At 40.8% G+C, this 15,382-nt stretch overlaps 1 protein-coding gene and 1 pseudogene across 2 annotated transcripts in view; both read left to right on the top strand.

The window, feature by feature from the left end:
- Positions 1–15,382, top strand: part of Ern1 (endoplasmic reticulum to nucleus signaling 1) — a 101,029-nt gene that overhangs the window by 51,135 nt on the left and 34,512 nt on the right. For both annotated transcript variants that reach the window (XM_036197068.1, XM_036197067.1), the window contains exons 3-5: positions 6,308–6,341; positions 7,997–8,069; positions 13,543–13,615. In XM_036197068.1, the coding sequence (XP_036052961.1) occupies positions 6,308–6,341; positions 7,997–8,069; positions 13,543–13,615 (180 nt within the window). The remainder of the gene's footprint in view (positions 1–6,307; positions 6,342–7,996; positions 8,070–13,542; positions 13,616–15,382) is intronic.
- On the top strand, positions 11,478–11,647 carry LOC118589620 (annotated as a pseudogene).

The raw sequence follows: 15,382 nt of genomic DNA, 5'->3' as shown, positions 1-15,382 counted from the left end.
TGGCATGTGAACAGTGGCTTGAATGAGCTAGGAAGCCACCAAAAAATTTTGAGTCCTAGAAGTATGTTCTGATTATGTCTTTGAGAGGGTCACCCTTCTATGTTTGAAAGCATTGAAATAAAGTCTTGCCAGGTGGTGGTGGTGGCACATCCCTTTAAGCTCAGCACTTGGGAGGCAGAAGCAGGCAGATCTGGGTTTGTTTGAGGCTAGCCTGGTCTACAGAGAGAATTCCAGGATTGACTATCCAGGGCTACATAGAGAAACCTTGTCTCAAAAAAACAAAAACAAAACCCAAACAACAAAAAGAAATAAAATCTTGCCAAATATTTAATATATATTTAATCCACACAAAGATGCTCCATGAAATTAGTGTTATCTCTGTTTCCTTCCTCTTTACAGCTTGGGATTGAGTTTAAGAGAGATCAAGTAACTGTGTCAAAATCATTTAGATGTCGTTAGCAGAACTATGAGTGAAGCCTGTTTGTCTGATCTCCAAGGCCTGTAGATGAGGAGAAAAGGTAGGGCTTGAGAGACAAAGGGTTCTAGTGATGTTGAAGATGTATTAGAACTAGGAGACTAAATGATGGTCATTGTAGAAACAGACACAGAGTTTGGCAACTGGTGACATGTTAGGGAGAAACGACGTCAGCAAGGTAGTGTGAGTCTAGACTGGTTTTTTGGTCAGAGTTTTTTAAACCTTTTCCAATTATGACCCCTTTTCACATGTGATATCTTCATATTACTCTGTATATATATGTATATAAAATAGGTGTACATTGATAATAAATAATAAATAAATTTATTTTAAGGTGATTATTTGGTATAGATATAATTTTTCCATTTATTTAAAGCAGAAACAAATTTGTATACTAATGAGATAGCAAAGTATTTTACATAAGGAATTAAGTTCTTGTGTATGTATGAGTGTGGTATATATCAGTATACATGTTTCTCTCTCTCTCTCTCTCTCTCTCTCTCAAGAATGCATGCAGCACAGGCCAGAGGAGGTGGGCCTTGGGTATCCTTCTTTATTGCTGTCTGCCTTATTCCTTGGAGGCAGCATCTCTCCTTGAATGTGGAGCTTACACTTTTTGATTAGACAGGCAGCCAGTAAGTCCAGGGGTTCTCTATCTCCAATAGCATGAGGTTACAGATGTGCTGCACATTACACCCAGCTGTCACATGGTTCTGGAATCCACACTCAGATCCTCATGGTTGTACAGCCAAGTACTTTTAACCACTGAGTCATTTCTCTAAGAATTAAGTCTTTGAAGAAGATAGAATACATGTGGTGGGTTGGAGACATTCTCTTAATGTGTATATATACTTCTAATGTGAAAAAGTCCTTATGTTGTACAGTACTATGTACAATGAAGATACACAATGAAAATACAAAAAAAGTAAAAACTAAAAAATACCTTTCTAGAAAAGGAAAAAAGGCTGAAATCTTGCCTGAACATTTGACACTGCAGGATGCAGGGCATCGTCAACATTTGTCAGAGCTGATCAATATTTTGATTTTATAACTGTCATCACTGAGAACCCACTTCACACAAATCTGTAGTACAAAAATGACACATGTATATTTAGGACCATTTCAGAAATGGTTGGAAATTTTCTCCTAATTACAGGGCAAAGTTAATGATTTTTTTTTTTTTTTTTAATGAAACTAATGTCAGTGACTCAAACAGTAGGTTTTCTTTTTTTAAATATTTATTTATTTATTTATTTATTTACTTTCCTAAGTACTAGGATTAAAGGTGGGGGTCACAAAACCTAGTTCAAATATCAGTTTTTTTTAAAGTCAAACATTTTAATACAATACAATCTAAAGATAATAGTAATTTGATACACGCTGAGGAATGAGAGTAGGAAAATATTAAAATTTTTGTTTCTGTAATAATTATATTAAACAATTATGTTTCTTTTTGTTGTTGGGTTTTGTTTTTATCTTTTATTTATTTATTTATTTTGGGTTTTGTTTTGTTTTTTGTTAATTTGTCAAGTAACCCAGGTTGCCTTAGAATTTACTGTGCAGCTGGGGATGACTTTTGAACTCCTAATTCTCTGGACTGTATACCTCCCAAGTTTGGGGATTGTATGTATGCACTACCGTAATTGACTTTAAACCATTATCTTCCTATAAGAGCAGAAAACTTTATATGTACAATAAAAATAATGTTGTTCATAAAATAGGCCTAAGCATCTCTGTTTTGAGCCACAATGTTTTAGGCAGTATTAATGATGTAGCATGGCATGATGGCATTCAAGGTGCAAAGTATACTTGTGTATTTAGAATCAAGGCTACATGAGGTTGTGTAATACAGCATGGCTGAGGGCTACCAAAAACACCAAAACTTTCACTCTTGCCAAACTCTTCCTGACCCTCACATTCAACTATGCAGTCCCGTGTGGGTTTAAGAAGTTGGGTTTTGGCTAGGCGGTGGTGGCCTTTAATCCCAGCACTCAGGAGGCAGAGCCAGCAGAATCTCTGTGAGTTTGAGGCCAGCCTGGTTTACAGAGCGAGATCCAGGACAGGCACCAAAACTACATAGAGAAACCCTGTCTCGAACCCCCCTCCAAAAAAAGTTGGGTTTTGTTAACAATAGAGGGTACTCAGTCTTAGCACTGGAGATTTCATTTGTGTGTCTGTCTCTCTCTGTGTATGCATTTCTTGTGCTTTTCTTTTCTTTTTCTCTATTTGCCTTGTTCTATTTTTTTTTTTTTTTTCTAAAGAGAAAAGGTGTGGAGTTAGATGGGTGGGAAGGTAGAGAGGATCTGGAGGAGATGAGGGAGGAGAAAACTGTAATCAGAATATATTGTATGAAAAAAACCCATTTGCAAAACAAACAAAATCAATAGGGTGCTCAAGAAGCTAGTCTTGGGTGAAAGATGGAGGAGTAATTCGGACAATGGAGGCTAAGGTACTGGTAGCACATAGAGGAAATCTCTAGTTGACTCTGAGAGAATAGCTCTAGGTAGGGCTGGTTATGGGGGGTGGGGCTTGAGCAGGAACCTGGAAATGTCCCTCCAGATGGAGCAAAGCAGCACTTGCTTCTGATGGAGATAGGAGCACTTTCACTTCCACCCTGATGAGCTTGGACAAAGGAAGTGTGGGCATCTGCCTTGCCAGTTTTGTCTCCGGTTAACAAGGATTAGATTAGCACTGTATGGTAGCAGGAAGTGTCACCTAATCTGGCCCAGGATGCTGGACACCAGCTGGTGGAATTGAGTCCAGGGCTGATCCTTCCAGGGCAACAGTTAGCAGTTTGGTTTCTTCCCAAGGTAATCCTGGGAGAGACCAAACATTGTTTTCAGTGGTATTTCCCCATGGCTTTACCTGCTAACATAACATCCATTTTATACCCCCACCTCCCCTTTTTTTTCCCTTTCTGTAAGTAAAACAGCTCAGTGAGGTTGGCATTTACCCTTATCTGGCTCCATATGGATAGACTGGCTTATTTTACAGGAGTATTTGCTAACAGCTGAGTGGTTTGCTCAGGGTGTCTTTTCATTGGCTGAAAACTTGTAAGCAAGTCTTGCCTGATACAGTTCTCATTAGTAAATCAAAAAACACTTTTTCTGTTTATCTTTCATCACACATTTTCAAGTGATGCTTAATTTTATTTTTATTGTTTATTTTTAACCTTTGTTAATGTAGAAAATTCCAAGAATATGTACAGAAATTAGTGAAAAGACTCCATGTCCCCAATTCTATCTCTTAACAAGTTACCAGCCACCTTTTGCTTGATCTGCCCTTCACACTGTACTGTTTTCAAGCAAATCTTAGATTCTCCCCATACCAGACAAGGTTTCACTAGTCCAGGCTGGCCTTGAACTTGGAATCCTTCTGCCTCAGGCTCTTAAAAAAAAAAGCAGGAATGGTTCTTTAACATTGATGTGGTTGGCCCAGGGCACCTTCTGTTTCCCACTGACATCTTGGTTTTTTTGTTTTATTTAACTTTATGTGCATTGGTGTGAAGGTGTCAGATCCCTTGGAACTGGAGTTACAGATAGTTGTGAGCTGCCATGTGGATGCTGGGATTGAACTTGGGTCCTCTAGAGGAGCAGCCAGTGCTCTTAACCACTGAACTATCTCTCCAGCCCCTGGCCCCCTGTATCTTATGTAGTGTACATCTTCAGACCTGAGGCCTCAAAAAGTCAGAGGGCCAGTAGATAAGCCATAATAAGCTAGGAAATCTGCCTTTGGAGATGAGTCCATCTGAGACTGAGCAAACTATACAGCAAAGATTAGGTTGTGAACAGGAATTCAAACATGTTAACATCCATGTCTTATTTTTATAATTGCTAGATTTTTAGCGTGTCTACTTCCTCTATTTTATCTGTGACACCATTAAGTGACTGAAATGAGCAAAAAAGATAAATGGCTTTTATACTGCTATGCTCTCTCTGGAATATGACATTCTTGCTTTTGCTGGTTGCATAGCTTTGAGACTGAATTGGAGTTTCTGGGCCCTAATTGCACCTTGCCTGGTTTGTTTCAGTTGAGTGAGTGTCGTGTGCCTTTATTTCCTGTCTCTTGCATCAGTCTGTTTGTCAGAGTGTACTGAGAGGTGATTAATGGGAAAGATAAACATGTGCTTACTGACTGAAAGTTCACCCTGTTTCCACGGTTTAGTGAATTGTTTGTTTGCTGCCACAGACCACATCTGGTGTGTGTCTCTGTTGTGAGCACCGTCTGCTCTTAAAGCAGAGTCAATATATGATAAAGCTTGAAAGGCTTTACTTCACAGGAGAATCCCACGTGACAGAAGATCAGACAGCTGTCTGTCATCATGCGCTCCTGTAGTCTAGAACTCTGCATACAGAACCTCGTTTGAACATTCCCTTCCTTCTGCCCTGGAGTGGACAGCTTGGTTGTATTGTGTGGGCGTGCTGGCAGTCCTGCCTCATTGTACAGTCTCTCCCTTGAGGTCTTCAGATGTTGTAGTCTGCTTCTGCTGCTCACATTCTTTCTCACCACCGCTATCCATCCCAGCCAATCAGGAGCCTCCTCTTTGGTGCATGCTGGGAGAACCCCAGAAAAGAAAAATTCAGCCAGATTTTACTGCTGTAAACATTGACAGAAAAATTGACAGAAAAATATTACTTTCCAGTTTAAAAAGTAATACTCGATCTTGTAGAAAATTTGAGAAAAATAGAAAAAGTGAGATTTGTTTATACTTTAAAAAAGAACATTATTAGTACTTTAAATCTTTCCATCTAGTTTTTTTCTTTTGTACTGAAGGTATTCTGTATTGTTATATTATAACCTACATAAACTGCTCTTCACATGACTACAAAAGCATAAAAATGAGTACATGCTTACAACTTAGATTTATTAGCACTAGGCATGGTGGTGTACAGCTTTAATCCCAGCACTTAGGAGGCAGAGGCCAGCATCTCTGTGTGTTCAAGGCCAGCCAGAGCTACACAGTCAGACCTTGTCTCAAAACAAAATAAATAACAAGAAACATTTATTAGACTTTTTAAGAGGCCTTAATTTTCTGCTAAACAGATAATTTAACCATATCAAATATTTTCTTTATTTATAATGCTATTGTGAGGGCTTTTGGCCTCTGCAGGCACTTTTTATGCACATGTCACAGAGACATACTTGCAGGCAAAACACTCATAGGTATAAAATAAAATAAAAATAAATATTTAGGAGAAAAAAATAAATATTTAAAATTTTTTTAAGATTTATTTATTTATTATATACACAGTATTCTGACTGCATGTGGCCCTACAGGCCAGAAGGGGGCACCAGATCTCATTACAAGTGGTTGTGAGCCACCATGTGGTTGCTGGGATTTGAACTCAGGACCTCTGGAAGAGAGGTCAGTGCTCTTAACCACTGAGCCATCTCTCCAGCCCATATTTAAAAATTTTTATCAGACTTATTTTATTGTATGTGTGAATGTTTTGCCTGTATGTGTATATACACCATTCATGCTTGGTGTCCTCAGAGAAAGGGCGTCAAATCTCCTGGAATTGGAATTATGGATGACTGTGAACCACCATGTAGGATAGGTACTAGGAGTCCAGCTTGGGTCCTCTGGAAGAGCAACAAATACTTTTAACCACTGAGCCATCTCTCTGGCCTCCTCTATCTAGTCTTAGTAAGAATTGTAAGCACTTAACCTTTGTGCCTTTGTGTATTTCCTGAAGTCCCTCTCATAACTTAGGTAATGCAGGCCAACCTTAGTTGTTGGTACAGTGTGTAAGTTGGTCCTGGGCTATAAGATGCCTCCAGGGCTTGACATTTTAGAGCCTGTCTGATGATGCTTCTTGTTCTTTTACACAGATCCAGTCCTGCAGGTCCCAACACACGTGGAAGAGTAAGTTTCCTTATCTCTTTGTATTTCCTTTTAATTTACCATCTTATTTAGTTGCCAGGCACAAATACATGCACAAGTTTAAAGTGTAGCAATAATTTTTGAGACATAAAATCTACCAGTTCGATGATATGTTAGAAGCCTCTGGTCCTTTGATGAGGAGGGCAGTAGTATTGAAAAGAGTTGTTTGAGATGGAATTTTTTTTCCATGACATGGTCTCACTATGTAGACCAGGCTATCCTCAGATTCACAGAGATCCTCCTGTTTCTGCCTCCTGAATGCTGTGATTAAAGGCATGTACCACTATGTCCAGCAACTTTAGATGAAACTTGAGTTTTGAACTAAATTCCAAAGTCAGGATCTCTCCTTTTAAAATTTATTTATTTACTTATTCTCTTAAAAATTGATTTATTTATCGTATGTGTGTGGTTGTTTTGCTTGTGTGCATGTCTGGGTATCAGATGTGTTGCCTGCTGTCCATGGAGGCTAGAAGAAGGTATCAGATCCCCTGAGACTTGAGTTACAGATGGTTGTGAGCCACCATGTGGGTGCTGGGAATTGAACTCAGGTCCTCTAGAAGAGTAAACAGCTCCTAACTGCTGAACCATCTCTTCCCTGGATCTCTTTTTGTTCACTGTATCACATCACAGAGAGGAAAGGTGAATGTAACCTGCTCTCAGAGTTTGTGGTGTTCAAGGGAACCCAGATTGAAAAGAAATTTGATAAAGGATTCCTCACTGGCACTAATTATAGTTCTGTCTTTAGCACATTCACCTGGCAGAGGATCAACCTCCAGTCTTCCTGTGGGATGTTACTGATAGAGATCTTGATTTGTATCCCTGACAGCTCCTCTGATGCCAGGCTTTCAGAGTTTCCTTTTATTGCTATCATTTAAGAAATAAATGTTTGTTGAAAATGACAAGTAGATATAGGCAACACTGATTAGATTTAGTGGATTCTTTTTTAAAAATTAAGAAGAGGAGAGCTGGAGAGATAGCTCAACAATTAAGAGCAATCGTTGCTTCTACAGAGGATTTGGATTCAATTCCCAGCACCCATGTGGTAGCTCACAACCATCCATAACTCCAGTTCCAGGAGATCCTAAAGGCATATTTGTGGTGCATATATATGGCAGGGGAGGTGTAGAAGTAGTTGGAAGGGGGTATGGAAAGATATGATCAAAATATAACATATATACATTTTTAAAATTCTCTAAGAAGAAATAAAACTGATTTGGTCTGTTTCTACGTGAGACTGTTGCTGCTCACTGTTATTGCTGATGTCCACATACAGTGGATGTAGACATGGATGGCAGACTTGGTGAGCTCTTTTGCTATTCCATTGTCATCCACAGTGCCCTGACCAAGACAGTTTCCTTCTGTGGCTCTGCATGACTTTTCTCTCTCAGCTTGTCTTTCTCCACTTAAATAGAACACGTACCTCCATGAGGTATTTTATTTTTATGTGGCTGAAGTGAAAAAAGCAGTGGGTAAAGTTGTCTTACTTACACACACACACACACACACACACACACACTCACTCACTCACTCACTCACTCATCCCCCATATCATAGCTTTGGATGATTTTGATCATTGTGTCCTTTGTTCTGTGTCCTAGGCTATAGTTTATCATTGGCATTTATTATTTAATTTCTAGGCCTGCTTTCCTCCCAGATCCCAATGATGGCAGTCTGTACACACTTGGAGGCAAGAACAACGAAGGCCTGACGGTGAGAATATTTAACTTCTTTGTATACTCTGGGATTCCTAACCAAATCCTTATCTGCACCTGAGTGTGAGACCACCTAGGAGCTTCATACAAACTGCTGGGGATTCTGATTCAGATAAGCTGGCATGGGGCATGGGCATCAGTGCCTTTCTAGAGCTTTCTAAATGAGCTTTTTGTTGATGTGGTGATGGCGTATACCTTTAATCCAGCACTCAGGAGGCAGAGGTGGACAAATCTCATTGAGTTTGATGCCAGCCTGGTCTACAAATCAAGTTTCAGGACAGCCAGGACTGTTGCACAGAGAAACCCTGTCTTAAAAACCACAACAAAAAAGAAATGTAGTTTGAAATATTGTTTACTGGGCCAGTGAGATGACTCTGGGTGAAGGCACTTCCGGCCAATCCTGATGATCCAGGGTGGATCCCTAGGACCCATGTGGTACGAGAGAACTGACTCCTATAAATTGTTCTCTGGCCTCCACATGTGTGCTATGGCATGCATTCAGTTCCCCTCACAGTACACACAGATAAATAAATGTCCTACAAAAGTTAAAAAACAAAAACAAAAACCTCTCCACCCCTCATTTCAGAGAGATAAGCTTCCTTTTTAGTAGAAGCATGGAATAGTCTACTGCCATCTCTACTCCGGATTCCAGACCAGTGCTTCTCAGCTTTTGCTACACAGTGTAATAACCTGAGGCATGCCTATTGTATTGGTGAAATTATTAAGGCCACTCCACGTAGTTAAAAGGGAGGTTTATTTTGTGGGGTACTTACAAATGAAGGGGTAGGTTACAGGGTCTGGCAAGGGTATAGTGCAGTCCGGCCGTGTTCTCTGGAGAACTCTGCTTGGTCTACCTCCAGCGTCCAGAGTCCGGGAACCAAGAGCGAGACCTCTTCCCGATCCTTGGTCTTCCGCTTCCTCCTCCACCCTGCCTTGTGGGCGTGACCATTACCGAAGCCTCAATGGGGGTTGGGACTTCCAGGCCAATGCTGGGATGGCTATCCACTACACTATGGGACTAAAGAGATGGCTTAGCTACTAAGGTCTCTTCTAGGAGACCTAGGTTCAATTCCCAGCACCTACACAGCAGCTCACAACCATCTGTAACCCCAGTTCCAGGGCATCTGGCACCTTTTTCTGCTCACCTCAGGCTCTGCATGCATGTGATAACACAGACATAATTTGGGTAAATGCTTATACACATAAAATAAATAAGATATACATTTTTAAAAGTTTTAAAAGACATTCTGAGTGTTGCCAGAGTAGGTTGTGCTGCCTTTAGTTCCAGTACTTAGGAGGCAGAAGCAGGCAGATCTCCATGGGTTTGAGGCCAGCCTGGTCTACCTGAGAAGTTCCAGGTCAGCCAGCACTACTACATAGTAAGACTAGAGCTATGTAATGAAACCCTGTCGAACCTAGATCTCAGTTCCACAGTTGATCTAAATTGTCAATATTTTTCTTTTAAGTTCTCCATGGAAGAAAATTTAGAAATTAGCCCAACTAGATGATCACTTGACTTGTGACAATGGTGATACTCTGGTGGGAAGTATTTTTTAATAAATAGTGTGCGTCTTGGGGTGGGAATGTGGCACAGTAGTAAAACATTTACCTGGTACAGGGCTGTGGGTTTGCTCCCCAGCACAAGCGGGTGAAGATATGAATAGATCAGTAGGATATCCATGTAGAAATAAGATACCTTGACTATACATCCATCCATCCACATAAAAAAATCAGCTTCAGACAAAGCACATATTAATAAATGCAAGATGCAAGATAATAAATCTTTAGGGGAAAGTAGTAGAAGAGCCTTGTGGTCTTAGAATATGTCACAATTTTATAACATTTTTATGACACTTATTTTATTTGTGTATGTTTACACCCACTCATTCCACAGTGTATAAGTAAAGGTCAGAGGAGGTGTGCCCATAATGATTTCTTAAATAGGATACTTTTAAATATACCAACCATAAATTTAGGTAAAGATTGATATACTGGTTATGTTAAAATTGAGAGCTTTTTTTTCCTGAAGAAAGGAGGCCTGTATATTTGTAGTCCACACACCCAACATTTGGAAAACAAAAACAACTTCTAAACATCCACATTTAGAAAAGAAAAACAACTTCTAGAAGGGCCAAGTTCAATTCCCAGCACTGTAAAAACTGGGTGTGGGGGACACCTGTCTCTAACCCCAGCACTCAAGAGGTGAAGACCAAAGGATCAGAAGTTGAAGGTCACCCTCAGCTACATAGTGAATTTGAGAACAGTCTAAATTACATGAGAGTCTGTCTGAAATAACCAACCAGAAGAGCTCCAGAGTGTCAGTAGAAAAAGACAAGTGGTTCCGAGGCAGAAGCAGGCAGATCTCTGTAAGTTTGAGGCCAATATGGTCTACACAGTGGGTTGCAGAGCAGCCAGATTCTCAAAACACTGAAAAAGAAAAAGACAGATGAGCCAATAGAAAGGTAGAAGAATGTATTCAAATGGTAAATAAATGCATGAAAAGGTATCATTAGGGAAATACAAATTGAAATCACAATGCCAGCTCCCACCCAGTGTGGCTCTGATGACTGGAGTATCTGGCAGAAGAGAGAGGAACCTTGTGTTTGTGGAGATCCCAGTAAGCAGAGTGTCACTCACTAGAGATGCAGGCATTTCAGCTGGCTCAGCAGCATATGTGGAACCCAGGAACACCCTCCCAGGTGTGCACCCAGAGCAGTGCACAGACATGTTCTCCCGAAAGCCAGAAGACATTGTCCTACTGTGAAAGACCAGGACCAAAAAGAACCTGGGGAGGACTGGGTTTAGTTCATCTCAGCCACTCTCAGGTCACACTCCATAACTAAGGGAAGTCATGGCAGGAACTCCATGAGGCAGAATCATGCAGGAATGCAGCTTACTGGCTTGCACCTCCTGTTTTGCTTGCTTTCCTGTACACTTCAGGACCACCTGTTCACCTTCCATATCAATCATCAATCAAGAAAATGCCCTGCCAGGCAGTGGTAGTATATGCCTTTAGTCCCTGTACTCAGGAGGCAGCACCAGACAGATCTCTGTGAGTTCAAGGCCAGCCTGGTCTACAGAGGGAGATCCAGGACAGGCACCAAAACTACACAGAGAAAAAAAACCAAAAAAAAAAAAAAAAAGGAAGAAAGAAAGAAAAAAAGAAAATGTCCCAAAGGCTTTGCCTATAGGCCAATTTGATGGGGCATTTTCTTAGTTGAGGTTGTTTTCTAAATTGACTCTAGCCCAGCCCATGTCAGTTGACAAGCAACCAGGATAGATGTTTACCCAATCATATTGCTTATTAGATGCAAAATGTAGGATCTAGCTAAATATATCAATAATAGATTAGATAAATAAATTATGAGATAGTCCCCTTTTTCCTTGTTGGCTGTCTGAAGGCAAGATGGGTCACCAGCAGCTCTCCTGGAGTTACCCACACAAGTTGGGCCAGGGTTCCCCTCTTACTGCCTCTGCTCTAACCGCCATGGTCTGATTCAGAAATACGGGCTGGACATGTGCCATCAGTGTCTCTGCCAGTACTCCAAGGATATAGACTTCATTGAGTTGGACTAAGCGGCCTTGAATGGATTATTCAAGACTGTCCACACAGTGAAACAGATCATGCTAGTCTTTGTACATAAAGAATAGAACAAAAGACCTTCAAAAGAAAGTAGTCGTTCAGTTGAATGCTCAGCTGCAAGAGCCAACAGTCTACAAGTGCATCCAACATGGATCAGTCTGTCAAATATAACACTAACTAAAACATGACAAACAGAACAGGCCACATACTCAAGGATTCATTTCTATAAATCTCAAAACCAGGAAAAACTAGAGTCTGTTGATTTTGGAGTTAGCATAATAGTTACCCCAGGGAGTTAATAGCTACAAAAGGCCCGGAGGGGGCTTCTAGAGAGCTAGAATGTTCTTTGTCCGTCTGATATGGATGTTAGTTACAGTAGGTTTACTTGAGCTATGCTTATGAGTGCCATTCTGGTTGTATGTTATGCTTCACAAGGAAGTTTTGAAAGCCTTCATGTGATTATAAGGTGCAGCCAAGGATGAAAACCCCTGGTCTAGACTCTTCAGGGGACTCTGGGCTCTCAAACGTGTATTTTAAAATTAGGTTTCGAGCACCTGGGCCTGATACAGACAGAGAAAGGCAAGACTGGGGGTGGAGCTGCGTGCACTTCACCCTCCCCATGACTCTGCATTTCTCTCACATCACACGAAATACATCTGTGTTTTAAGCATGTTGTTTGCTAGAAATAGTGTGGAGTGATCAGTATAAGTCTTCTCATTTGAACTTCTTGTTAGCCTGTGGGTGTTGTTCCCACTTTAGAGGTATAGAAACTGAGCCTGGACAAGTCAAGGAATGTACCAGCACCAAAGCTTCCAGGATTGGTGTTTGGACTGAAAGAGGTGTGGTTTCCCAAGGATGCTCTCTCAGAGCTGTGATAGTATCTGTCTTGGAGCACAGGCCTGACTCCAGAGTGGTTCCGGAAACATCTGGTAAACTCTAGGCACTGCTCCCTCTCACTGTCATTTTCCTTTTGCTGAGGTTTAGTTTGAATGTTGGAATGATGGGAAAATCCAATAGTTGATTTGTACCTATGGCTCCACTTAGTAACACTACCAAAAAATCTCTTCTTCTTTGGAGAAAAGGTGGCAGTGTAGTAGAAGCCTAGCAGCAGGTATCTGCAGTTTCAGGGCCCGTTCCAAAAATAAAGTTCACCGAAACAAGCAATGGCCAAAAGGGCCGTCAGAGGTCAGCTGTGGGCTCACAAGAGGCAGCTTTATGATGAAATGTGTTGAAACGTTGGGAGTTCTTGGAGTTTCTTTTCCTGGCTCTTACCATAACTTCCTTTTTATAACCCAAAGGCTCTGTTTTCAGTAGAAGATTACTTACTGAAGAAAACACTCAAACTGAGACCTTTGTGTTGCCCATGTGACCATTGTCCTTCCCTTGAGCCTTGGCTTACTTCTAAGTTGCTTCTTTCCAGCAGTAATGCCGTGGTCCTCCCACAGTAAGGGACACTGTCATTCTACCTAGTTTGGCTATCTTTGGGTCAGTTTTCCAAGACAGGTTTCTGCCTCCCTTAAAATACCCAAGACTGTGTAACTCTCCACATCTGTGTAATCTTCTCAGAAAAGGTTTATGGCAGCCTCGAGAACTATCTGCATGGGAGACCTGAGGGGCCTGTGCGTCCTGTGTCAAATAAATGAGTTGGTGTACAGAGTTCAGAGGCCTGGGAGCCCGGAGGCTGTTGGAAGTAGGTGTGGAAGCCCAGGACCTCCTCCTTAGGTTCCAATTAGAAAGTTCCATCTTCAGTGAATTTCTGTTTTTACGAGAACTCAGTAACAAAAACAGCAGGCTTGGTAAAATTACAGCAATTTCACAAGACTTGGTTAACTTATTTTTTTTATTTTTATTTTTTTTTAACTTTTCTTTCTTTCTTTCTTTCTTAAAGAAACTTCCCTTTACCATCCCAGAATTGGTTCAGGCATCTCCATGCCGAAGTTCAGATGGAATCCTCTACATGGGTAAGAGTTCCCATTTTCAGCACCAAAAACTTGGTTCTTTTTGATTGTGAATCCTGGAATCTGGGAGAGCTTTGGTTGAGAGAGAAGGCTGTTGGTTGTCACCTTCATTCAAATCTTTCTGAGAAGTTTTTTCATGCCTTAGTTGTATTTTGGTGTTGTTCATGCCAGGATCATCTGGCCAATTAAGAAAGAGTTCTCGGGGCTGAAGAGATGGCTCAGTGATTAAGAGCACTGGCTGTTCTTCCAGAGGTCCTGAGTTCAATTCCCAGCAACCACATGGTGGCTCCCAACCATCTGTAATGGGATCTGGTGCCCTATTCTGGCCTACAGACATACGTGCAGGCAGAACACTGTATACATAATAAATAAATAAATCAAAGAAAAAAAAAAGAAAAGACATGATGTGCTCACCTTTAATCCCAGCAGTCAGGAGATAAAGGCAGCTGGATCTCTGTGAGTTCAAGGCCAGCCTGGTCTACAGTCAGGGCTACACAGAGAAACCTTGTCTCAAAAAAGAAAGAGCTCTCTCTATCTGAGGAAAATTTACATCATTAATATGGTTACTCATTTAACAAGCTTTTAGCCACTGGGTTGGCCTGCTGCTGTTATTTCATGATTGCAACATACCTAGCTTCAAATGGATAAAATTTAAAGTGAATACAATAGTCTGAGCCAAGGAAGGGAAGCCAGGCACTGCCTATTAATTATAGGGTTTTCTTAGTAGTTCCTGCTATCAGAATATTTGGTCAAAGCAGCACTTAGCAGCTTGCCTAGATAAGCTGTCTTCATACCTATGGGGTCACAGCTTTCAAAGCATCAGATCACCTGCCTTTCTTCAGCACATTGCTGCCAAAATGTCAATAAAGATGCATTTGTAGCACAAAGGAGAACTGTATTCATCTTGAAATTCTAGTAGCAATAATAGCCTGTGTTTATATAGCAGCTTTCTTTTTGAGGAACTGAAAGTGCTTGTTGCCTATTCATGCTTCAGGAGCTCTATGTACATTTTCAAGTCTCAAATGCAGGCCAGTTTTTTAAGTTTTGCTAGGGACACCCAAGCTCCTGCTTCCTTGCATAAGCTGCTCAGAATGAGGAACTCCCAGTCAGTAGATTCATAGGAAATGACTAGCAAACCTTCCCTCCTCTGGGCCATGTCCTGGGTCCACATGACCATCTTCTGACTGTGTCATTGTTCACTATTGGTCTTTGAGCAGTTCATCATCTGTGGTCAACTTAGGATATTGTGTTTCCACCATCTTTGTGCCATATCTTATGTGAGTTCACTGAGTATATTTATGAGCACTATAGTTACTCAATCCATCCATCAGAGCTATAGGTAGATTATACAGACTGCAGTGGTCCTTGAAGTAACCAGATGTATGTCTCATAGATGGAAGGCATTAATGGTCATAGTTATTTGGATATAATTTATTTTCTATATTCAGATCTTTTTAATTTTAAGACCTTATCATTGAGATCAGTTAGAGCCCACAAACAAGTTGTACATGTGTGAAATCTGGAATGTTACATATGTTACAGCTAAGTATAGCTTTATCAAAAATCTGGTATGCTGTGACCTTCTCTGGCATCTCTGTATTCTGCTCCCATGGGAACTTGAATGTAGGAACTAAAGTAGGAAGACATAAATGTCCAGAGCCGTGGCTTACAGAATAGAAACGCACACATTACAGTTGACTGTGTTGGCCTTCAAATATACCATACCATCTAGACCATAGACACATATGCGATATGTTTTCCTAAAAGTGT

This window comes from Onychomys torridus, chromosome 8 (genome assembly GCF_903995425.1).
Source record: "Onychomys torridus chromosome 8, mOncTor1.1, whole genome shotgun sequence".
Lineage (NCBI taxonomy): Eukaryota > Metazoa > Chordata > Mammalia > Rodentia > Cricetidae > Onychomys > Onychomys torridus.
Note: the sequence above shows the minus strand (reverse complement) of the source record. Positions and strands in the feature narration are given on the sequence as shown.